Genomic DNA, 23,650 nt, shown 5'->3' with positions numbered 1-23,650 from the left:
ACCCTCTCCAGCATTTATTGTTTGTAGACTTTTTGATGATGGCCATTCTGACCAGTGTGAGGTGATACCTCTTTGTGGTTTTGATTTGCATTTCTCTAATAATTAGTGATGTTGAGCATCCTTTCATGTGTTTGCTGGTAATCTGTATATCTTCTTAGGAGAAATGTCTATTTATGTCTTCTGCCCATTTTTGGATTGGGTTGTTTGTTTTTTTGATATTGAACTACATGAGCTGCTTGTATAGTTTGGAGATTAATCTTTTGTTGGTTGCTTCGCTTGCAAATATTTTCTCCCTTTCTGAGGGTTGTTTTTCGTCTTGTTTATGGTTTCCTTTGCTGTGTAAAAGCTTTTGAGTTTCATTAGGTCCCATTTGTTTATTTCTGTTTTTATTTCCATTTCTCTAGGAGGTGGGTCAAAAAGGATCTTGGTGTGATTTATGTCAAAGACTGTTCTTCCTATGTTTTCCTCTAAGAGTTTTATAGTGTCTGGCCTACATTTATGTCTTTAATCCATTTTGAGCTTATTTTTGTGTATGGTGTTAGGAAGTGTTCTAATTTCATTCTTTTACATGTAGCTGTCCAGTTTTCCCAGTACCACTTATTGAAGAGGCTGTCTTTTCTCCATTGTATATTCTTGCCTCCTTTGTCAAAGATAAGGTGACCATATATGTGTGGGTTTATCTCTGGGCTTTCTATCCTGTTCCATCGATCTATATTTCTGTTTTTGTGCCAGTACCATATTGTCTTGATTGCTGTAGCTTTGTAGTGTAGTCTGAAATCAGGGAGCCTGATTCCTCCAGCTCCGTTCTTCTTTCTCAAGATTGCTTTGGCTATTTGGGTCTTTTGTGTTTCCATACAAATTGTGAAATTTTTTGTTCTAGTTCTGTGAAAACTGCCATTGGTAATTTGATAGGGATTGCATTGAATCTGTAGATTTCTTTGGGTAGTATAATCATTTTCGCAATGTTGATTCTTCCAATCCAAGAACATGGTATATCTCTCCATCTGTTGGTATCATCTTTAATTTCTTTCATCAGTGTCATATAGTTTTCTGCATACAGATCTTTTATCTCCTTAGGTGGGTTTATTCCTAGGTATTTTATTCTTTTTGTTGCAGTGGTAAATGGGAGTGTTTCCTTAATTTCTCTTTCAGATTTTTCATCATTAGTGTATAGGAATGCAAGAGATTTCTGTGCATTAATTTTATATCCTGCTACTTTACCAAATTCATTGATTAGCTCTAGTAGTTTCCTGGTAGCATCTTTAGGATTCTCTCTATATAGTATCATGTCATCTGCAAACAGTGACAGCTTTACTTCTTCTTTTCCAATTTGTATTCCTTTTATTTCTTTTTCTTCTCTGATTGCTGTGGCTAAAACTTCCAAAAGTGTTGAATAATAGTGGTGAGAGTGGGCAGCCTTCTTTTGTTCCTGATCTTAGAGGAAATTCTTTCAGTTTTTCACCATTTAGAACGATGTTGGCTGTGGGTTTGTCATATATGGCCTTTATTATGTTGAGGTAAGTTCCCTCTATGCCTACTTTCTGGAGAGTTTTTATCATAAATGGGTGTTGAATTTTATTGAAAGCTTTTTCTGCATCTGTTGAGATGATCATATGGTTTTTTATCCTTCAATTTGACCTTAACCATTTTTAAGTGCACAGTTCAGTAGTGTTATGTATATTCACATTGTCATGCAGCACATTTCAGAACTTTTTCATCTTGTAAAACTAAAACTCTGTATGTATTAAACAAGCACCCATTTTCCCCTCCCTCAGCCCTTGGCACCATTCTACTTTCTGTTTTTATGAATTTGACACACTAGTTACCTCATGTAAGAAAATGGCTACACCGAGAATGCCATCCAGCTGCCTTCTCTGTGAACCATTGAGCATTAGGTGGAGTTCTGCATCTTTTCGCTGTGAAAATCTCAAGCAGAAATAACATTGGCCAGAAATGTGGATCTCTTTCTCTAGCATAATTTTAGGGAAAAAAAAAAAAAGAGAAGTTGCCCTCCTCTTGCCTTTCCTAAGAGAATGAAAGAAGTTATGTAACCTTGTTCTCCCACTGACTCATTGTTAGGGGAGCTGCAGCTGGCCTTGGTCTGGCCTGGCTTTGTGACGAATGAGAAAGGAGCCAGTGACGCTTTCACCCAGCTCTCTTGGGGAAACAGTAGGAGTGGAGTCACGTCCCTCTGAGCAAAGCTGGATGCATCTTTTTTGTGCAGGAGATTTAGCATCACTGAGACAAACATTTTTTTTTCTTTGTATATCACAGTGTAGGATCCTGGCTTGGTATTTGACTAGTGGACCATTTGGAGATCCAAGTGCAGCTTAGAACTGAGAAGCTGAAACAGTGCATAACCCTAAAGGCTTAGAACAGAAGCGCAACTCAAGATGTTCTCTCTTGTGCAGAGCACCAGCCTCCCTACATCATTGCAGTGTTGCCTCGATATGTGGAGATCCGGACATTTGAGCCAAGGCTTCTGGTCCAGAGCATTGAATTGCAAAGGCCCCGTTTCATTACCTCAGGAGGGTAAGGAATTTCTTTCTTGACTGTAGCTGCCATATTATTGCAAAGCTTTAAAGTCATCTGTGTTATCATAAAGCCAGCGCTCTTTTGCTAATCCTCTTACTCCTGTCTCCAGATCAAACATTATCTATGTGGCCAGCAACCATTTTGTTTGGAGGCTCATTCCAGTCCCCATGGCAACCCAAATCCAACAGCTTCTCCAGGACAAGCAGTTTGAATTGGCTCTGCAGCTTGCAGTAAGTCTTGTTTCTGAGATTTGGGTGTGAGAAATGGGCTTTCCTCATTGTTCTCCAGAGTAGCGGATTTTATTTTAGATGTTCTTATTTAGTTTGGACTGGAGGAATAAACACAGAGCTGAAAGTCAGGGGGCTTGGATTCAGGATCTGACCCTGCCATAAAATATCTATGTGACTCTAAATGATTTCACTATCTCAGTTTGCTTATCTGTCAAATGTAGAATGAATGCAAATTATACTAAATTATACTAGTATTTCATAGAATTAATAGGACAGTAAAATAATTTAATAGATATGGTATGGCCTTGAAAAATCAAGGACAATGCTAACATTAAAATAACAGTCATAACTGTCAAGATTACAGTGTGGTTGAATGCAACAACTACAGGGCCTCTCAAAATCCCTTTCACCAGTAGTCTCCTGGGCTTGGGTAAATAGGCCTTCTTTAGGTATTCTGAACCCACCTCAGGTTGCTACATTCAATTCAGCAGGGCTGCAGTCACAAGACTCACTCTCCTTGAATGGATGGGATGTTACTTGTGGGATGTTACTCACAGCAAAGTACTGACCATACTGTTCTTTCAGTGATGCTCTCATTGCCAAAACACTTCTTGGAGATTGACTTTCAAGTCTTGTCTTATTCTTTTAAACATCCCCAGTGGTGATTATTGTCATCTCTAAAGGGTGGATTTGATTTTATGAAACAACTAAAAGTCATTCCAAGCCTCACTGAGTCACTAAACTGGACAGTGCTGATTTGGTAAAAGAGAAGAGATTTTTTGAAGATAATAGTAGGAAAACTTAGTTTTCAGAGTATCTTATAAATTACTTCTGAAAGGAAAACAGTGGGCACAAATTTTGGAATATGTATGTTTATAATTCTATATGGTGTATACTTTTGAAGAGAAACATTTATTTTGGGTGTATAAGTTCTAGATATAAAACAAAAATCCAGTCTTAGTAGTTAGACACATTTAATATACCATAGATTGTTTCTGTCTTGGGCCATTTAATTTTAGCATCTTACTATTTTTCTCCCCACTCATCTATTTCTCTAAATTATTTTATTTTCATTTTTAAAATAATGATACCCATGAACCCACCATCCTACCCCCCAAAAATAACTTACGTAACCTATATGTCCCTCCCCATCCCATCCCTCTGCCTACCCTCCAGACACAGCCATTATCCTAACTTTGTGTTTATTGTGCCCTTAAAATTTTTTTGTTTTATCTTTCATATATATTTGTGTACTTGAATATGTATTTAGTTTTTGAACTTTATAAAAAGGGTATTATGTAGCACATAGCTTTTTTTAGTATCTATTTTTCTTAAAAGGAAGGTCTCAGGTCTTTCCAGTGATCTTCCTGCTGCAGGTTGTCTGTTAAATCTTCAGTAGAGAAGATGGAAGTGGGTTTCCATTTTCCCTTCTCTTTTCTAGGCTTGTACTTACTAGGTGTTCTGCTCTATGACAAAAGAAGGTTGCTTGATATCATCTTAGCTCTTGAGGCACCTATCTTTTATTTAAATTAATCAGAGAACGTACATGAAACTTTCAGAGGGCAGTTATGTACTAAACTTTGCTTTGGGCTGGAAAAGGCATCCTAAGATTGGACCTTTTAAGGATAGGTAGGAGCAGGAGCAGGAAACAGGGAGAGTTACAGAGCCCGAGGAAGTTAAACAAGTGAAAACAGGGCTCCCCTGGTGGTGCAGTGGTTGAGAATCTGCCTGCCAATGCGGGGGACACGGGTTCGAGCCCTGGTCTGGGAGGATCCCACATGCCACGGAGCGACTAGGCCCGTGAGCCACAGCTACTGAGCCTGCGCGCCTGGAGCCTGTGCTCCACAACAAGAGAGGTCGCGACAGTGAGAGGCCCGCGCGCCGCGATGAAGAGTGGCCCCCACTTGCCACAACTAGAGAGAGCCCTTGCATAGAAATGAAGACCCAACACAGCTATAAATTAATTAATTAATTAATGAACTCCTACCCCCAACATCTAAAAAAAAAAGAAGAAGAAGAAGAAGAAGTGAAAACAAGTGTGGAAACAGGTATTTCCAGGATGCATGGAGGCCATCCTGACTGGCATGTAGGGTGTGGCTTGAATGTCTGGGAATAACATAGCTAAGGAGGCTGTGCCAGGCTTTGAGAGCCTTTAAAACACCAAGCAGGAGAGCTTAGCCCAAGCGTGGCAACATGCTGATGATGGCCTGGACTAGGGTGAACGCAATAGAAGAGGAAAAGAAAAGAAGGGAAAACATGGAGAGACCTTTTTTTTTTTAAAATTGGGGTATAGTTGACATGGAGAGACATTTCAAAGGAAGAAATTAAATGTGGCAAAGATTGGTTAAAAAGGATATAAGGGGGGAAAAGGTTAAAGGAAGAAGCAGAGATAATAAGTAGCTCTATTTATTTGGATTTTACTGTGAACAGGACCTTTCCCAACTGTGCCAACTGTGTTAAACGTCTTTCATTCCTTGAGCAGGCCATGTTCTCTCTGTCATTTTAGGGCCCTGCGCACACTTGCTGTCCTCTTGGCCTGGAATCTCCTCCCGTCTGTCACCTGCCAGCCTCGCCTGGCCAACTCCAGCTCATCCTTTGTGTCTCAGTTTACGTTCCTCCTGGGAGCCTTCCTGGACCCACTGCTCACACTAGACTGAATACCTTACCCACATGCTTCTGTCATCACTCACCCTGTTTTGTTTTGATTTTTTGTTTTAAAACTAAACTCTAGACTTTATTCAGATTTCACCAAGTTTTTCCAGTAATGTCCCTTTTTCTGTTCCAGGTTCAAATCCAGAAATCACATTGTATTTAGCTGTCATGCATTCTTAGTGTCCTCTGAGCTGTGGCAGTTTCTTAGTCTTTCCTTGTTTTTCACGACCCTGACAGTTTTCAGGAGTACTGGTCAGGTATTTTGTAGGAACCCTATTGTATTTTAATTGCATAGTGACTTATGATTAGAATGTAAGGGCAGTCTGTGAGGGCGTAGCATGTTTCAGGGTATTGTCTGATACCTGGTGTATACTGAATAAATATTTGTTGAGTGAGTGAGCTCCTACCTATTATATTCTCTTATCAGGAAATGAAAGATGATTCCGACAGTGAAAAACAGCAACAGATCCATCACATCAAGAACTTGTATGCCTTCAACCTCTTCTGCCAGAAGCGTTTTGATGAGTCCATGCAGGTCTTTGCTAAACTTGGCACAGGTAACAAGTGGGTATGGCCTAGGGATAAAGAAATAAATCGAGGGAGGGGGAACTGGAAAGGATGGGGAGGAATGACACCAGACTTCTGAGAATGGGGAAAGTTTACGCTCATCTAAATTGATCCTCGTACCTAACAGGATCCTGTGGGTGGCCATGTGGCTACATATTTACAGTCCTGATCTTACGACTCTGGTCTCACCTACATATACAGACTTCCAGTTTTCCGGGATGCTTTGCCCTTGCCATTAGAGGAAGGTAACAGAAAGTCATTCAAGTCAACACATGTGTGTTTGATCATCTAGTGGTTATTGACTGCTGTTCTAGACAAAAGTCACTGGCCTGAACTTAGTAGGATTCAACAGTAGGTCATTTTTTTTTTAATTTATTAATTTAATTTATTTATTTTTGGCTGCATTGGGTCTTCGTCGATGCACGCGGGCTTTTCTCTAGCTGCGGCGAGTGAGGGCTACTCTTCGTTGCGGTGCGTGGGCTTCTCACTGCAGTGACTTCTCTTGTTCAGAGCTCGGGCTCTAGGCGCGTGGGCTCAGTAGTTGTGGCACACAGGCTTAGTTGCTCTGCAGTTTGTGGGATCTTCCCAGACCAGGGATCGAGCCCATGTCCTCTGCATTGGCAGCCGGATTCTTAACCACTGCACCACCAGGGAAGTCCCACCTGTAGGTCATTTTTAAGAGCCACGTAGGGCAGTGCTGCAAATCCCTTTCTTTTCTCAGTGTCCTGAAAGATCTCTAGACACTAGAGCATTGTGATGAGGAGCAGGTACTTTGGAGGCAGACTGCCTGACCTCAGGCAGACTGGACTCTCTCTGCTTCAGCTTTCTCCTCTGCAAAACAGGGAGAATAATACTACTCACCTCATGGTGTGGCAGTGAAGATTATGTCAAGTGCTTAGAACAGTGTGTGGTACTTAATAAATGCCAGTTAAGTGTTTGCTGTTATTATTATTAAATTTTTTGCTTGGGTATATTCCATTTTTGCTTAATTTAGATCAATCTATATATACTTGGTTTGACTCTCTATCTTCTCTTTTTTCCTCCTCTTTGTTTACCTTTCTTGCATGTTCCCTTGACCTTGGCCAGCAATAAACTGTGGTAACTCCCTGTATCAGTTAAGGTTCTTGGTTGTGAGCAGTAGAGACCAATTCTGGAGAATTCAAAAGTATCTGGTTAAATTAAGCATGGCTTATTGGAATATTAAGGGAATGGCAAGTGGAGGAGCCTACCAAATGAATGGGGGACCAGGCTTGGGAATAGTAGGAAGCAAGGTTGCTCCGGAGGACCTCCCAGCAGGAAATAGGAAGCTGGACAGTAATCCCTCTGTAGCCAGGACAGCCGAGGCAGTCCTCCACCGGCACAGCCACTTCCTTAGCTGTTACCGCTACCACCTCCCCTGTTGTTGCATCCTCAATAAAAGTTGCCCCCATCAGCTTGTATTAGCTGTCTAATGCCATGTAGCAAATTATCGCAGAAGTTAGTGACTTAAAATAACAAATCGTCTGTTATCTCTCTTGGTATCTGTTGGTTAGGAATTTGGGAAGTGCTCAGCTGGGCAGTTCTTGCTTGGGGTCTCTCATGTGGTTGCAGTTGTGTACTGGCTGGGCTACCTTTGTCTGAAGTCTTGACTAGGCTAGAGGATCTGCTTCCAAGGTGGCTCACTCTCATAGTTCACATGTTGGCTGGTTATGGGCTGGGGGCCTCAGTTCTTGTCCAGGTGGGTATCTCCATAGGGTTGCTTGAGTGTCCTCATGCAGAGTGACTAGCTTTTCCTGGAGTGAGTGATCCAGGAGGCCTAGGTGGAAGCCTCAGTGCCTTTTACGATGGTCCCTTCTCCTGTATTCTATTGATTTACAAGGGCTTTCCAAGTTCAAGGCAAGGGAACACAGACCCCACCTCATGATGGAGGAGTATCAGCATTACATAAAAGAAGCGTGTAGGACTGGATATATGTTGATGTGTGCCATACTGCTTGTCATCCTTGAATCACTTTCTCAAGATCAAAGGGGTCTGATTGGCCAGGATTAGGTCATGGTCTCACTCCTTCTGACTGTCCTAGGGGTGGGAAAGGAGGTTGTGGCTACACTCTGCTTCTAAAGGCAAAGATAGTTGCCTGAACTATTCTCCCACCAAGACGACACATGGTCTGGAAGAAGGAGCCCACCAAAATGAAATAGTTTGCTCTTAAGAAGGAGGATGGAAGCTGGGTACCCTGAAATTGATAAGTATTTACCATCCTTCCACTGAATGAACTCAGTTGGGGCATTTGTTTTCAGTATGCCACCAGCTCTTTGGGAAGACACTGGAATAATAAGCTAGAACTGCTGTAACAACTTGACCCTTTTTCCATGTACCAACAATACTTGAACTTTAAAATCAATCCTAATGAAGCTACTACTTTTTAACTTGTTCACTCCACAAATACATACTGAGCTCTTAAGAGAGTGCAGTGCATTCTGCTGGGCCCCAAGCAACAGTAATCAGACAGGAATTCTGCTTTCAAAGAGCAGTCTAGTAGGGAAGATAAGGCACAAGTGGACCCTTACCAGCAGCAGGAGGTATGTGCTGGTGGTGTTGTGGTCTGGGGACAGCTGGCTATTGACTGGGCCTTTGGGGCCTTTTGGGCAGCATCTCCATTGACTGACTTCAATCTAAGGACTGGTCCTTAGGTCCTATAGTAGATATTCTTAGTATATTCAGAGATCATCAGACCCCTAGTGACAGATTGACCCTGACACATGAGACTGATATATTAATAGAATGTCCCTTTATTTGCTTGTAGTAGGGAGGCTAGATCCCTTACAATGGCCAGAATATTCGTGTGGCACCCAGGGTGCCCTTCATTTTTGCTATAATGCCTTGAATGTGGTCCTGCAGAACCTTATGTTCTATAACAAATATGAAAAATAACAGGACTTAAGGGGCAAATAACATTGGAGCAGACCACTCAAATTCTAGGCAGCTTTGTAACTGGAACACTAATAAATATAGGTATCCTACTAAAATGAAATTCCCACTGTTTTTGGTATCCAGCATGATAGTCCTTTGCTATCTTAAACTCTGGGGCTGTGCTTTCTCTTTTGAGATAAGATCTTTGAGAACATTTGCTTCTGATAGAAGCTAGTTTCATCAAAGTAAAAAATGTGATCCTGGGTGCAGACTTCTTTATGAGGCCTCCAAAACAATTAATGGGGAGGAAACATTTTTTTTTTTTTTTTTTGAGGTACGCGGGCCTCTCACTGTTGTGGCCTCTCCCATTGCGGGGCACAGGCTCTGGACGCGCAGGCTCAGCGGCCATGGCTCACGGGCCCAGCCGCTCCACGGCATGTGGGATCTTCCCGGACCGGGGCACGAACCCGTGTCCCCTGCATCGGCAGGCGGATTCTCAACCGCTGCGCCACCAGGGAAGCCCCTAGGAAACATCTTTGCTTCATTTTTACTCTCATCTTCCCCAGATGGCTTAACTTAGTAGAAAGTATAGTGGTTTTTGAAGCTACTAATCAGCCATTACTTGCACTAATTTATAGGATTTTCAGCTCTTTTCTTTAGATCTTCCTGTATAAGTTAAGGTTTCTCAGTAATTGTAAGAAAGCTTGCCCCTGGTCACTTCAAAGCATTAACAAGCTGGGGAAAATTGCATACCAACCAAAACAACTTTTGCCTCATACCTACACCATTCTCCCACTTACCAGCTGCACATGAGCCAATTCAGATTAAAAAATCTATCACACATAGTATAATGCCCTCTAGGTCCATCCGTGTTGTTGCAAATGGTAAATTTCATTCCTTTTTATGACTAATATTCCATTGTGTGCATATATATATATGCCACATCCTCTTTACCCATTCATGTATCGATGGACACTTAGGTTGCTTCCATGTCTTGGAAAAAATAATGCTGCAGGGCTTCCCTGGTGGCGCGGTGGTTGGGAGTCCGCCTGCCGATGCAGGGAACATGGGTTCGTGCCCCGGTCCGGGAAGATCCCACATGCTGCAGAGCGGCTAGGCCCGTGAGCCATGGCCACTGAGCCTGCGCGTCCGGAGCCTGTGCTCCGCAGCGGGAGAGGCCACAGCAGTGAGAGGCCCGCGTACCGCAAAAAATAAATAAATAAATAAAAATTTAAAAAAATAATGCTGCAGTGAACATTAGCGTGCATATTTTTTTGAATTAGTGTTTTTATTTTCTTTGGATAAATACCCAGAAGTGGAATTGTTAGATTGTATGGTAGTTCTATTTTTAAATTTTTGAAGAACCTCCATACTGTTTTCCCTAGTAGGTGCACCAGTTTACATTCCCACCAACAGTGCATAAGGGTTCCCTTTTCTCCACGTTCTTACCAACACTTGTTATTTCTTGTCTTTTTGGTAGTAGCCATTCTTTTTTTTTTTTTGGATGCGTTGGGTCTTCGTTGCTGTGCACCGGCTTTCTGTAGTTGCGGTAAGCAGGGGCTACTCTTCGTTGCGGTGCACGGGCTTCTTATTGCGGTGACTTCTCTTGTTGTGGAGCACGGGCTCTAGGCACACGGGCTTCAGTAGTTATGGCTCGCGGGCTGTAGAATGCAGGCTCAGTAGTTGTGGCGCATGGGCTTAGTTGCTCCTCGGCACGTGGGATCTTCCCAGACCAGGGCTCGAACCCATGTCCCCTGCATTGGCAGGTGGATTCTTAACCACTGCGCCACCAGGGAAGCCCGCCATTCCTTTTAAAAAGTCAGTCTGGAACTTATATTGCTATAGAACTAGTCTTGTTGTAGTTTATCCTTAAATTGCTGTGTTCCTTTCTGGGGAATCATGTTTACCTTCCATGTAGATCCTACACATGTGATGGGCCTGTACCCAGACCTGCTACCCACAGACTACAGGAAGCAGCTACAGTATCCTAACCCGCTGCCTGTGCTCTCTGGGGCTGAGTTGGAGAAGGCTCACTTAGCTCTGATTGACTACCTGACACAGGTAGGTATATACAGAAGTATATGGAAGAGCTTACCTGGAAGTTCCAGTACCTGCTTCTCTATGGCAGGGAACTGGGGGCCTTCTATAATGCCACAGGTGTTCCATAAATGAACACTATTGAAGTCTGGGGCGGGGGGGACATTTTTTTCTGCTTCATCTCCCTGTTTAACAATAGTATTGAGCTCTTTTTTGCTAAATCCTGATACCAGGAAACACATTCAGTTCATGGTAAATTCACACTAAGCTATTATAGGAACTAAAAACAGAAAAGTTTAGTTGATAGAAAAGAATACATTTTTTAAAACAAACCTTTTGGGAACATATATACTTTTGGAAAAAATACCTGCTCTATGCAGCAAACTTGGAAAACACAGAAAAGTATAAAACAAAAATAAAAATCACCCATAGCTCTACCACCCAGAGAAAATTAACATTTTAGTGTTGTCCTTCCAGACTTTTATTTGTACCTATGAATAATTTTTATTTATATATTAGTTTACTTATTACAAATGGATATCAAGCTATATATTGTTTTATAGCTTACTTTTAAAACATTTAGCCACATATTAGGAAAGTCCTTCCCTGTCATTAAATATTCTTCTATAACATGTTTTTTTTAGGGGGAGTATTTAGACTTAAATTATTTTCAATTTACTGTTACGGCAAATAAGTGAAATTTTCATGTCAGCACTAAAACTAATGTCTCCATTGAAGCCTCTGAACCCTACATTTCTGTGCAGAAGATTATTATTTATTTCCTGTTCACCCACTGAGAGTCAGAGAACTTACTAAATTTTTTCCCAGAAGTGTTCTGCTGACCTTTGTAAGGGGTCCTCTGGATGGGCATGAGAAGTATTGCTAGGAAAATTGTAAGCCAGCTTCCCATCACCTGCTTCTGGGTCAGTGGGTGTCCCACAGGTCCAGTCAGGCATCCATTGCTTTGGCACTTCCTTGACATTGGGTTCCAGGGGTGGCTGACAGCACACAAACTTGCCTCTGTCTGCATACTGCACACCCCATGAGCCAAGTGAAAAAAGGTTCCCGGGGCAGAAAGTCTCCCAAGCGTGTGGCATCACAGAAGACCCTCTATTTTCAACATCTTAGCTTTAGGGGACTTCAAGCATACATTTTTCCCTGGCCTTCTCCACTGAGCTTGGAATATGTGGAGGTAACTGACATAAGCATTGTGCCACAGAGTTGGTAGAACAAATAAGACCATGGGCGTGTCAGACACAACATAGTACAAACTGGATGATTCCGTTTATATAAAGTTCGAGAACAGGGGAAAAGTAATCTCTAGTGATAGAAATCAGATCGGTGGGGGTAGAGGGTGGGTGAGATTCTTTGGGAAGAGCACAAGGGAACTTTCAGGGGTAACAGAAATGTTTCGTTTTTTGATAGTATACTTTTTTTTTTTTTTTTTTTTTTTTGCGGTACGTGGGCCTCTCACTGTTGTGGCCTCTCCCATTGCGGAGCACAGGCTCCAGACGCACAGGCTCCGCAGCCATGGCTCACGGGCCCAGCCGCTCTGCGGCATGTGGGATCTTCCCGGACCGGGGCACGAACCCATGTCCCCTGCATCGGCAGGCAGACTCTCAACCACTGCGCCACCAGGGAAGCCCCTGATAGTATACTTTTAAGGGGTACATTTTATTGTATATAACTTATACCTCAATAAAGTTGATTTAAAAAAAGAAAAGAACAGGGGCTTTGGAATCAGACCCTAATTTGAAATCTGCCTCTGCCACTTAGGAGGTATCTAATATCTGTGCCTTAGGTTCTTCACTTATCAAATGGGGCTAATATTACCTGCATTTGTTTTAGGTTTACAATAGGATAATATATAAAGTGCTTGGCATAGTGCCTGGTCTGTAGTAAATACTCAGTAGATAATTGTCTTTGTGTCTGGTGATTTGGTGGTCATCTATTTTGATCCCTGATAAAAATTGAATGCTAATGTGGGATCAGGGTGGGTAGGTGTGAGCTGATTTAGACGTATTTGGAATTGCCTAGTAGCTCGGGTGATAAAGAAAGATTTAGTCCTGGCCTTGACCCTGCATTTTTGACCTTGGCAGAAACGAAGCCAGTTGGTCAAGAAGCTGAATGACTCTGATCACCAGTCTAGCACCTCCCCGCTCATGGAAGGCACTCCTACCATCAAATCCAAGAAGAAGCTGCTGCAAATCATTGACACCACCCTGCTCAAGTGCTACCTCCATGTGAGTCCTCCAGCACTCGGGTCCCCACAGTCCCCTACTCTGGGGTCCCTGCCCCTGGTAAGAGTGAAGCCTTTGATGACAGGAACCAGCTACTCTTGGCCTGACGTCTGTGAGCTTCTTGGAATTGAGGGGATACGGCGAGATGTTGACCCAGAATCTTACAGTGGGCTGGTCTTCTCTGCTAAGATGGGGGTTAGTGCTACGAGGTGAACAGGGACAGTATTTCCCCAAAGAAAATTTCCCCTTTCTTTACCCTCCCTCTCCCAAAAAAACCTTTGAAACATGTTGTTTGAAAGAGCATAAATGCTTTACAAGGTACTACCTGTAGTCCTGGCAAAGGATTGTTTGCTCTCTCTTGCTTGTCACACCCCTGGTGTTTCAGCCTGAAGCAGGCCGGGGCTGGGGAAGGGGCGGGCTCCCCAGGAAGCAGCTTCTGCTGAAATCCTGCCTCCTCTGCAGACGAACGTGGCCCTGGTGGCCCCCTTGCTGCGCCTGGAGAACAACCACTGCCACATCGAAGAGAGCGAGCACGTGCTAAAGAAGGCTCACAAGTACAGCGAACTGATCATCCTGTACGAGAAGAAGGGGCTCCATGAGAAAGGTGACTGGAGGAGAGGTTTCTTTGGTTGGGAGAATCTCTTGTATTTTGACTGAGGTGTTGTTACCGAATCAGGTCCGGCTGCTCCCCGCTCGAAAATCAATACACGAGAGAAAGACAAATGTTGGTAAGAAAGGAAAGTTGCTTTTAATGAGAGTGCTGGCAGTCTGGGGAGATGGTGGACTCAGTGTGCCCCAAAATCCCCCTCTGAAGATTCTGCTCAACAAAGGGAAAAAGGGAAGTAATCTCAGTTAATCATTGAGATAGGGGCCGTCCCCCACTGTGTGCAGGCCTGTTGCCTTCTCGTGATTTTTCTTTAGATGCTATCTTGTTCACACAGTTCGTTCACAAGATTACTGAAGGGGAAGCTAGGGAGAAGATCTGGCCCTCTTTTAATTACTTATTCTTCATTTCTACTTCTTTGATCTATGGAAAGAACCAGCGAGTTAAGCAAAGTATTGTGTGATCACAAGATTCGAAAGGTGTGCTAGGGCTACAGATAAGCAGAGCATGTAGGCGCCCAGTTTAAGGTTAGTGCCAAGATAAAGGGGCCTCCTGCAGAGACCTCTTTCCTGCCAAAAACTGCTTACAGTGTGATGACTTTCCAAGGAGATACACCTTCTGGAAGGGGTTCATGACCTTATTCTTGGGCTTCGTGGCCAGCTCTGCAGGTGCTGGTGGACCAGTCCAAGAAAGCGAATTCCCCTCTGAAAGGCCATGAGAGGACAGTGCAATACCTGCAACATCTGGGTAAGTCCAGCTTGTGGAAGGGGTGCAGGGAGAGGATGGTGCAAGTGGACCTGACCTCTCTCCCTTTCTGATTCCGACTGGTCATTCCCCTCCCTCCCTCATGTTCACCCAGCTGAGTTCCTCTGACTGGGGTGAAAGTCTCCCTGGTGATGGAACCATGACAGCTCCTTCGTGTGTAGCCAGCTCGGTAGGCCCAAGCAGCCCTGAGTGACTGGTGCTTGGACAGAGCTATCTTCTCTGGAAGATAAATCCTGGGCAACCTGGGCATCTGCCTTCCCGGTCCTATGGGCAGCGTGGGTGGGCTTCATCTGCTGACTTTTCCCTCTAGGTACAGAAAACCTGCATTTGATTTTCTCCTACTCAGTGTGGGTGCTGAGAGACTTTCCAGAGGATGGGCTGAAGGTAGGTCACGGAGCCCCTTGGATTTATCTGGCACCACGGTTGGTCCTGATTCTACTTCAGACGGCAGTGGATGGAGGGGGAGGAAGGATTCATGCAGTTCTCTGGTGTTTCAAAGACTGGGAAACATGGAACAGCAATGAGTGGAGTGAAAAGAGCCTGGTGCAGATGCCAGGAGACCTGCGACCTAGTCTGTCCCATAGTAACTGGCCACAGATGCCCTTCCCATACAGCGTCTGTCCCCTTGACCCTACGCTTGTGCGCATGTGCGTTTGGAAGAATTCCCATCAGGTGGTTCTGCTGCTAGAACTCAGGTTTTGTTCCAACAGATATTTACTGAGGACCTCCCAGAGGTGGAGTCTCTGCCGCGAGACCGAGTGCTTGGCTTCTTAGTGGAGAATTTTAAGGGTCTGGCAATTCCATATCTGGTAAGGTATTTTTTTGATCTGAACTAAAAGGCTTCAAACCCAGGATCCAGGACTGCATGAGTCAGTGATCAGCCAGTTCAGATTAGGGTTTGTGTCCCTTGGGGATTGGAAGGAATGTAAGGAATGTAATATCCTCTGAAGACAGAGATCCCAGTAGACCAAGCTGGAGATGGCACTTTTTGATGCTACCTTCTAAAGATGACGTGCAGAGGGTTAAAAGAGAAGGATGCTGGAGAAAAACATTTCAAAGCCACATTTGTACAGCCAGACTCAACTGTGACCGAAGGACAACAGATCAGTCCTAAGTACCAGAATGTAATACTCAACCTTCATTACATGGGCTGATTTGGAGGATTATGAGACAGAGTTTATAAAGGAGCTTTGACTGGAAATCAAGACAATAATTCCTGGTACTGCTGGGTTGTACTGTGAAATTCCCCAGTGGTTTTAGAAGAGCTATCCCTTGGTAATATTTGTGGCCTAATTAGGGGACAATCTGGATGGGACCTCTTGGGCCTTAAAAATGTGAGGGCAATGGGCTGGGTCACAGCACAGAGGGTACCAGGCAGACCTGTATCTTGCCTCAGGAACACGTCATCCACGTTTGGGAGGAGACGGGCTCTCGGTTCCACAACTGCCTGATCCAGCTGTACTGTGAGAAGGTGCAAGGTCTGATGAAGGAGTATCTCCTGTCCTTCCCTGCAGGTACCAGTTCTTGGAAAGCGGGGTGGCCCCAGGCCTTAGAGGAGAGCTGGACCTGAGGGTGTCATGGGTGGTTTAGGGAAGCAGACCTTCTCTGCAGGCCCAGGTGGGCAGGAAGTGCCTCAGAGGAGCCAGGGCAGCTAAGTGACCCCGCAGGTGAGACTCAGGGGCTGGTGCCTGGATCTGGGCACCTCTTAGATCCCCTGGGCGTCACCCCTGGTGGTGGGGAAGGAGCAGATCTGTCCGCAGAGTGACGCCTGTGCTGATAAGAAACAGGTTTGTGTAGCAGGGTGCTTCTCTACGCAGCTTGGTTTCTTTTCTTCTTTCCTCAAGCTGATGTTTTGGGGCCATGTAGAGACCATAAGCTAAGAGAAGGCCAACTGGAAACCACCATGGAGGCCCTTTCTGATTATTGAATCCCGTCCCTCTCGTCTTTCTTAATGACCCCACATTGCTGCCCGACAGCATCCTTTCATGCTGAGCGTGGTTTTCCTTAAAGGCAAAGCTCCAGTCCCTGCTGGTGAGGAAGAAGGAGAGCTGGGAGAATACCGACGGAAGCTCCTTAAGTTCTTGGAAATTTCTAGCTACTATGACCCAGGCCGGCTCATCTGTGATTTTCCTTTTGATGGTGAGTGTCTGGCTTAGGTCCAGAGCCACTTTAGCAGAAGGTAATGCAAAAACGGATCTTTCCCTTTTACCAGTTCCCCAGCCCTCCAAAAGGTTGGGCCTGGGAAAAACCACATGTTTCAGGCCTGTGCTCCTGTTCTGTCCCCTCTGAAGGCTCAGTTTTGTTTGAGAGGAGTCTCTTTTGGGTATGAACCACATGCTAATTTTTATTTATTTATTTATTTTTGGCTGCGTTGAGGCTTCATCGCTGCACACGGGCTTTCTCTAGTTGCGGCGAGCAGGGGCTACTCTTCGTTGCGGTGCGCAGGCTTCTCATTGCGGTGGCTTCTCTTGTTGCGGAGCATGGGCTCGAGGCGCGTGGGCTTCAGTAGTTGTGGCACGTGGGCTCAGTAGTTGTGGCTCGTGGGCCCTAGAGCGCAGGCTCAGTAGCTGTGGCACGTGGGCTTAGTCGCTCCGCGGCATGTGGGATCTTCCCGGACCAGGGCTTGAACCCGTGTCCTCTGCATTGGCAAGCGGATTCTTAACCACTGTGCCACTAGGGAAGCCCCACCACATGCTAACTGATGGCCAGGTTGAAAGCTGTTTCTTGGTTCAGTACATATTCTTGGCCAAGTTCATTGGTTAGCACTTTTTATAATCTGGCATAATGTCTAATTATACATCAGACAGACGTATGTCTGAAAAAAGACACATGTCTGTCTGATGTATAAGCTCCATGAGAGCAGAGACCAGGTGTCTGTTTACCTAGCTGAAGTGCCTGGTACATTGTAGGTGCTTATTATGCACTTGGTTGATCATCAAGTGTTGTTGCCCCATTTGTAAGCAGTCAGAAAAAAGATGGGATAAAGTACCTCCTAAAATAGCTCCTCCCCTCTTCCCTTTTAAAAATTTTAGTAATTTTCTCCTTGAAAAAACCCCAAGTAATAAAAATACTTTTTCCCCTTTTATATTTCCCCAATATCCATTCCTCTAATAGCTTAGCCCCTGGCCTTGGGCTTGCCTAATGGGGATGATGGTTACTTAAACACCTTTTTCCCCACAGGCCTCTTAGAAGAGCGTGCTCTCCTGCTGGGACGCATGGGGAAACACGAACAAGCTCTCTTCATCTATGTCCACATCCTGAAGGATACGAGAATGGCTGAAGAGTACGTTGACCCTGTCATCCCACCTCGCAAGGGTCTAAAAGAGGCCCCCCAGAGAGATGAGAGGCGTGAGAGGCTAAGAAAGCCACCCCTCCACCCTTCAGCAGGAGCGAGAATCACCTCGTGTGCTGGCTTCCGATTTTGTTGTCGTTAGGCTGCTCACGCAGGCAGCATCGATGCGCTGTCTCTAGATGTGGCCTTGTCTGACCACTTTCTCCCTTGCAGGTACTGCCACAAGCATTATGACCAAAATAAAGATGGCAACAAAGATGTAAGTAGTGACCCTGGCCCCAGGGAGCACGGGTGCATTGCACTGTCCCTCTTAGCATAGCTAACCCCTCTGGTTTGGCCACAGGTGACCCTGGTATGAATTGCTAAGATAAGACAGGTCATGGGTCAATGTGCTGATTGGTTTTGCACGTGCGTGTTGAGGTAGGGGCAGCGTGATCATGATCCTGGTTTGCTTGGGATGGTTCTGGCTTATATCTGTCGTCATCCATGTGATTATTCGTAGCACCCCTGCCCCTTTACTCTCGAAAGAATCCCGACTTGTGTAATAAATTTATGTGGTCAGCCTGTTGAGAAGGAACATCTGATGGTTCTGGTAAGGTGCACACGTGTGCTCTGTCTAGATTGCACATGGATCTGACTGGGGGTAGGGGTGCTACTGGAATCTAGGAGGTAGAGGCCAGAGTTGCTATTAAACAGTGCACAGCACAGACCCAGCAAAGAATTATTCGGCCCAGAATATTGAGTGCTGAGGCTGAGAAACTCTGTGGTACGGGTACCAGTAGGAGATGCAGCATCTCATCTTGGGTAATCCTCACCTGCTAACATGTGGCAGGGTCTCAGCCTTCGAAGCCAAAGGAAATGAGGGATCTCTGAGTCATTTTGTTAACAGTGTAATGCAAAACAAATACAAGGCATTTGATTTTTTTTCCTCTCAGGGAGAACACGATCTTTAATTTTTGACATCTTCAGTTGACTGACTTTACAGAATTTTTTGAAAGGTGAAAAATGATGAGTTTTAAATGCTCCGTGACAGCTGTTCCTATAGACCAACCCTCTTGCCTTTAGGTGTGGTCACACTGGGGGTTCTGGGAGGGTTGCTGCCAGCCTGACATGCGTGGCTTGTTGTGTATGAGACAGGTGTATCTGTCCCTGCTCCGGATGTACCTGTCCCCACCCAGCGTTCACTGCCTGGGGCCAATCAAGCTGGAACTGCTGGAGCCACAAGCCAACCTCCCAGCTGCCCTGCAGGTCCTCGAGCTGCACCACGGCAAACTGGATACCACCAAGGTCAGGAGTTCTTCTCGGGGAGACGGAGGGCGCGTGTGGACAGCATGGAATGAGAAGAGGGGCCAGAGGAGGGACTGGGGTTCGAGGGCCCCGTGACGTCAGGCATTTCCTCAGTCGCACTCGTGTCCTGCCTCACCCTATTCCCTTCTCTCTTCCCGTCCCCAGGCCATCAACCTTCTGCCAGCGAACACTCAGATTAACGATATACGCATCTTTCTGGAAAAGGTCTTGGAAGAGAATGCACAAAGGAAACGGTTCAATCAAGTGCTCAAGAACCTTCTCCATGCAGAGTTCCTGAGGGTATGAGCCTTTCAGACATGAGGGCAGGCGTGTACTTTTCAGTGTGAGACAGTTACCGCGTTCCCTGTAGATAAAGGCAGAGCTTTATGCTTTTGAACTCTAGTTCAAGCTGATCGGTAACCAAGTGGGCATTTAAATGCAGGTGTTTCAATTAGGGGAGTCTCTGTGGGCTGGGAAATGAGACAGCGCCGGCCCTTCCTTCTGTTCTAAATACCTGCTGGACATTGGGACTTTCCCCCAATCTCTCTGCTCCCAGGTCCAGGAAGAGCGGATTTTACACCAGCAGGTGAAGTGCATCATCACAGAGGAGAAGGTGTGCATGGTGTGTAAGAAGAAGATTGGGAACAGGTGAGCCTCATCCACAGCTATGCACTGTTGGCTCTGATGTGGGTCACACTCAGGATGGATTTAAATGTCCCTATGCCCCTTAGCCAAAGAGGAAAGTGCAGCTGCAGACCATCTGGGCCGCTTTTAGTTCTTGAGCCTCCAGAGGGCAGGCCACGTTGTCTGACGGGGGTGTGGAGGGGGTTTGAGAATTTAAAGGCCTGAAATGTATGGCATGGAGCTCTTGACTCCTTGCCCATAAAGCCCTTCCCCTCTGGCAGCTAAACGTGTGAGAGCTGTATGTGGGCAGGAAGTTCTTATCTTTTAAGGATACACCTCTGAAGGAAGAAAAAGGTCTTTCCACCTGCTGCCTCATGACTTGAGTAAAATCCTGAGGCAGCATCATTCTGTTTTAAGGCATATACTCCAGTCAGTCCCCTTTCCTTCAAAGAAGAATGATTTGTGCTTTTTCTTATATGGCTGGAAGAACCCTTTTCTTTAGAAAGACTCGCTGTCCTTTGTTAAAATTAGCCCAAGGGACTTCCCGGGTGGCGCAGTGGTTAAGACTCCGCACTCCCAGTGCAGGGGGTCCAGGTTTGATCCCTGGTCAGGGAACTAGAGCCCACATGCATGCTGCTACTAAGAGTTCACATGCCGCAACTAAGGAGCCCACCTGCTGCAACTAAGACCTGGTGCAGCCAAATAAATAAACAAATATTAAAAAAAAAAAAATTAGCCCAAAACTTGTTCTGATGAGCAGTCGGCTCTCAGCCGCTGCTGAGCCAGGCTGGGGTACTGCCCCATCTGCCTGTGCTTGCACATTGATGACAGTAAGAAATATCCCCATGCGCTCAAATGGCGTGGACCTCATCCTCTGTTCGGATATTTGCCAGAGATGGTGGCTACGTAAGTCCAGAGATGCCAGGCTGTTCTTTGTGGTTAGGGTGGGCGGCTTCTGGAATGGCACCCGGTAAGGTGCCTTTTCCAGTAAGAAGTGGTCTTCTCTTAGAGGCAGTCCTCACTCCCAGGTCATTTTCCTTCCCTGCAGTGCATTTGCAAGATACCCCAATGGGGTGGTCGTGCACTATTTCTGCTCCAAAGAGGTCAACCCGGCTGACACCTGAGCCCAGCAAGCCGAAGACTGAGCAGCGGACAACTCGGCTATCCCAGAGGCGGGGAGAGCCCCGGCCTGGGGAATCGGGGGCTGCTGCCACCACCAGGAGTCTCCCCATTTGGACACTACTGGCTACCTTGTGCCGTGGAACATCTCTGAACCAATGAGACTTGTGTTCTGGCGTTGCCAGACTTTTAATAGAAAAAACAATTAGTTACACCTTATATACCATTATGTTGCAGGCAATTCTGGAGAATTTTATACCTGCTTGGACAGGAGGAGACGGGGAAGGGCACCATCCTGTCTTTGCATTCCAGTCACCCGAATAAGGAAACTGTCTCAAGTGTTTGCAACCCTGGGGTTGTTTATTCCAAGTTTTCTATTAAGATACATGCAGGACTTCACAGGAGCCCTCAGCTCAGCTGCCTGAAGTCCTGGAGTACCAGAGCTCCTCTGGCTGCAAAGGCCAAATGGCCCGTCCTCTAGGTAATGCTGGTCACTTTATAGTCACTGACCCTGTGTCCCCCCACCAGTCTCCCCACTCGGATCTTTATTTTTCAGTCTCCTTCACTTTCTACTTATTTTCTTCCTTTATCTCACCCCCCAACTTCTCCACCCAGACTTTCTCTCCTATTTTCCTGACACCGGGAATAACTAGTATTTTAAACAAGGTAAAATGAGAAGCAAGAGGAAGTCCCAGTTTCTAGGAATACATTGCTCGATTGTCAGGTGTGTTGTAAATAGATCCTCCCTGGACTGTATGCACTGTGCCTGGAAGCTTAGGAGAGCCTCATTCTCGGTCCCTCGGGCCGAGTGTGACGGCTGCTCTAAGGGTGGGCTGCCCTGGGTATGTGACCTCTTGGCAGGTGTCCACAGAGGCCCCTGCTCCTGGTTCATCCACCAGCCACCCAGGGCAGGTTGGTTTAGGCTTTCTGAGCAGCGTGCTTTGTGCTCTGGACACCTTTCTCTTCCCAGCCAGTGTCATCCGCCTACCTTACACCTTGGCCTGGCCATTGTTCTCCAGCTTTGTTTTGCAGGGGTTGGAGGATGGCTCTGGGTTATGGTAGGTAGGTGGATCTCTGCTGCACTCAGAGAACGGTCAGATCAGGAACTGACACTGACGTGATGTAGGGCGTGCTTGTGAGGTGCTCGGGGACAGCCGAGAGTCGGCCGAGCTGCTGGCAGCAGGAGTTTGTGACATAACTCCCCGCCAGATCCGCTGAGCACTTGTTTGTGTTCGGGGGAGACCCTGCCTCCCACGGGGCTCTAGAGCCCACAGGAGGGGTGCCTAGCACTGCAGGCTGAGGACACAGGGACAGCGGCCCTGCATCCTGTCATCCTGGGGATTTTGTAGATGCGCCGTCTTGTTACCCCAGTGTTTCTAACAGTAATGAGGGTATGTGCCAGCACCCGATACTGACACTGTTCTAGTGGCCTGTCCTTGACATGAGATCCTTTCTAAACCCCAGCACCGTGCTGTCTGGGGCCTGTGTTGTAGCCTGACTTGCTGGTGTAGATGAGGGTCCTCCCAGGCACGCTCTCTGCGGAGGGTCTGAAGGGACGGAGTGAGGGCCGTCAGTCAGCATCGCTCACAGAGGCAGCCGAGCAGCGCTTCACAAGATCCGTGTCCCACTGGCCACGCCCCCGCTAAGATGCAGTGCTTCCCCGGGGCCCTGTTTGCAGTGGCTTGGACTGAGCTTCCGCTGGGAGCAGCCGCAGAAACTGGCCCCGCCCCACGCGCCCTGCCTTCCCCGCCTGCAGTGTGTGTATCTCCCTACCTGTGTGGCACACGTGTTTGAAGCAGTAGAATGAAGAATGTGTGTTTCCTTCCCTTCTGGAATACATAAACGACCCAGTTTTCCTGCACTCCATTCTCCTTCCCTGGACTCTCTGCCCTCCGTGGAGGTGTGGAGAAGGCTGGAGATGAAAGCTCTGTAGTGAGGACGACGAAGATCTCTCATAATAAACATCATGAAGTACGAAACCAAGCCTGTCTGGGTCTCTTTTTCCCCCTTTCCTGTGGGATTTGGTGAAAATAACAATGAGACGTTAATAATCGAGAAGACTAATCCAATTAGTGACTGAGAAAAAAAGTCAGTATAACACTGCTGTCTTGATGTGTGCCGTCCAGTACAGCTAGCGTGTAGCTGATATTGACAGCACAGATACAGAACATTTCCAGCATCACAAAGTGCTAGTAGACACTGCAACTCTAGCTGATCCAAACTACTTGCCCTTCGCTTCACGTATTAGGGCCTTGTGCGTCTTCCTCTTCCTGCAGCTCATAATGACTGAGACGGGCAGGAAAGATGTTGACTTGGTGGGATTAAGGGACCTAGGGATGTTTGAGAAGTGGAGAAGTGTTGGTCCACTTTGGCCAGCTCCAAAAAGGCAATCTGGTCCTTCTGTGTCCCTCTCTGGAGCCATCTCTGGCCATCCTGAGTTTTTCCTGGGGATGAAAAAACGTCTGGGACTAAGAGGTATGACTTTCTTGAGGCATGGGTCCGATGACTTCCAGGAGAGAGTGTGGTACAGCCCAGAAAGCACTCTAATCAGTCAGGGGTCCTGGACGCCAGGCCTGGCTCTGCCCCCAGCTAGCTCCGTGCCCCTCCCTCAGGCTCCCCTGCCGTGGCTCCGTGGGCCTCCACATTGTGCATACAGGTCACTAAGAGGCTGGAACTGGCACTTCTGAGACCCCAGCACAGGTCTTGGCCTCATGCTCCAAATTAAGCAAAAACAGCCCCTCCCCCTTGGGACCTTGCCAACAGCAGTTCTGGGAATTTCTGGTCTGAACTTGCCTGCAGAGTTCATTTC

The 23,650-nt window shown here is 46.1% G+C and overlaps 1 protein-coding gene across 3 annotated transcripts in view; it reads left to right on the top strand.

Moving 5' to 3' along the window:
* The window catches only part of VPS39 (VPS39 subunit of HOPS complex), a 47,420-nt gene extending 24,596 nt beyond the window's left edge, over positions 1-22,824 (top strand). For all 3 annotated transcript variants that reach the window (XM_060148091.1, XM_060148101.1, XM_060148107.1), the window contains 17 exons: positions 2,412-2,532; positions 2,645-2,765; positions 5,845-5,974; positions 10,792-10,934; positions 13,010-13,153; positions 13,613-13,754; positions 14,415-14,501; positions 14,830-14,903; positions 15,230-15,328; positions 15,916-16,033; positions 16,530-16,658; positions 17,700-17,802; positions 18,025-18,070; positions 18,949-19,098; positions 19,264-19,398; positions 19,655-19,746; positions 20,771-22,824. In XM_060148091.1, the coding sequence (XP_060004074.1) occupies positions 2,412-2,532; positions 2,645-2,765; positions 5,845-5,974; positions 10,792-10,934; positions 13,010-13,153; positions 13,613-13,754; positions 14,415-14,501; positions 14,830-14,903; positions 15,230-15,328; positions 15,916-16,033; positions 16,530-16,658; positions 17,700-17,802; positions 18,025-18,070; positions 18,949-19,098; positions 19,264-19,398; positions 19,655-19,746; positions 20,771-20,846 (1,910 nt within the window). In that variant the 3' untranslated portion in view covers positions 20,847-22,824. The remainder of the gene's footprint in view (positions 1-2,411; positions 2,533-2,644; positions 2,766-5,844; positions 5,975-10,791; positions 10,935-13,009; positions 13,154-13,612; positions 13,755-14,414; positions 14,502-14,829; positions 14,904-15,229; positions 15,329-15,915; positions 16,034-16,529; positions 16,659-17,699; positions 17,803-18,024; positions 18,071-18,948; positions 19,099-19,263; positions 19,399-19,654; positions 19,747-20,770) is intronic.
* The last annotated feature ends 826 nt before the right edge of the window (positions 22,825-23,650 follow it).

The sequence above is a fragment of the Lagenorhynchus albirostris genome, chromosome 1, assembly GCF_949774975.1.
Source record: "Lagenorhynchus albirostris chromosome 1, mLagAlb1.1, whole genome shotgun sequence".
NCBI classification, from domain to species: Eukaryota; Metazoa; Chordata; class Mammalia; order Artiodactyla; family Delphinidae; genus Lagenorhynchus; species Lagenorhynchus albirostris.
This window is presented reverse-complemented; position numbering and strand designations above follow the sequence as displayed.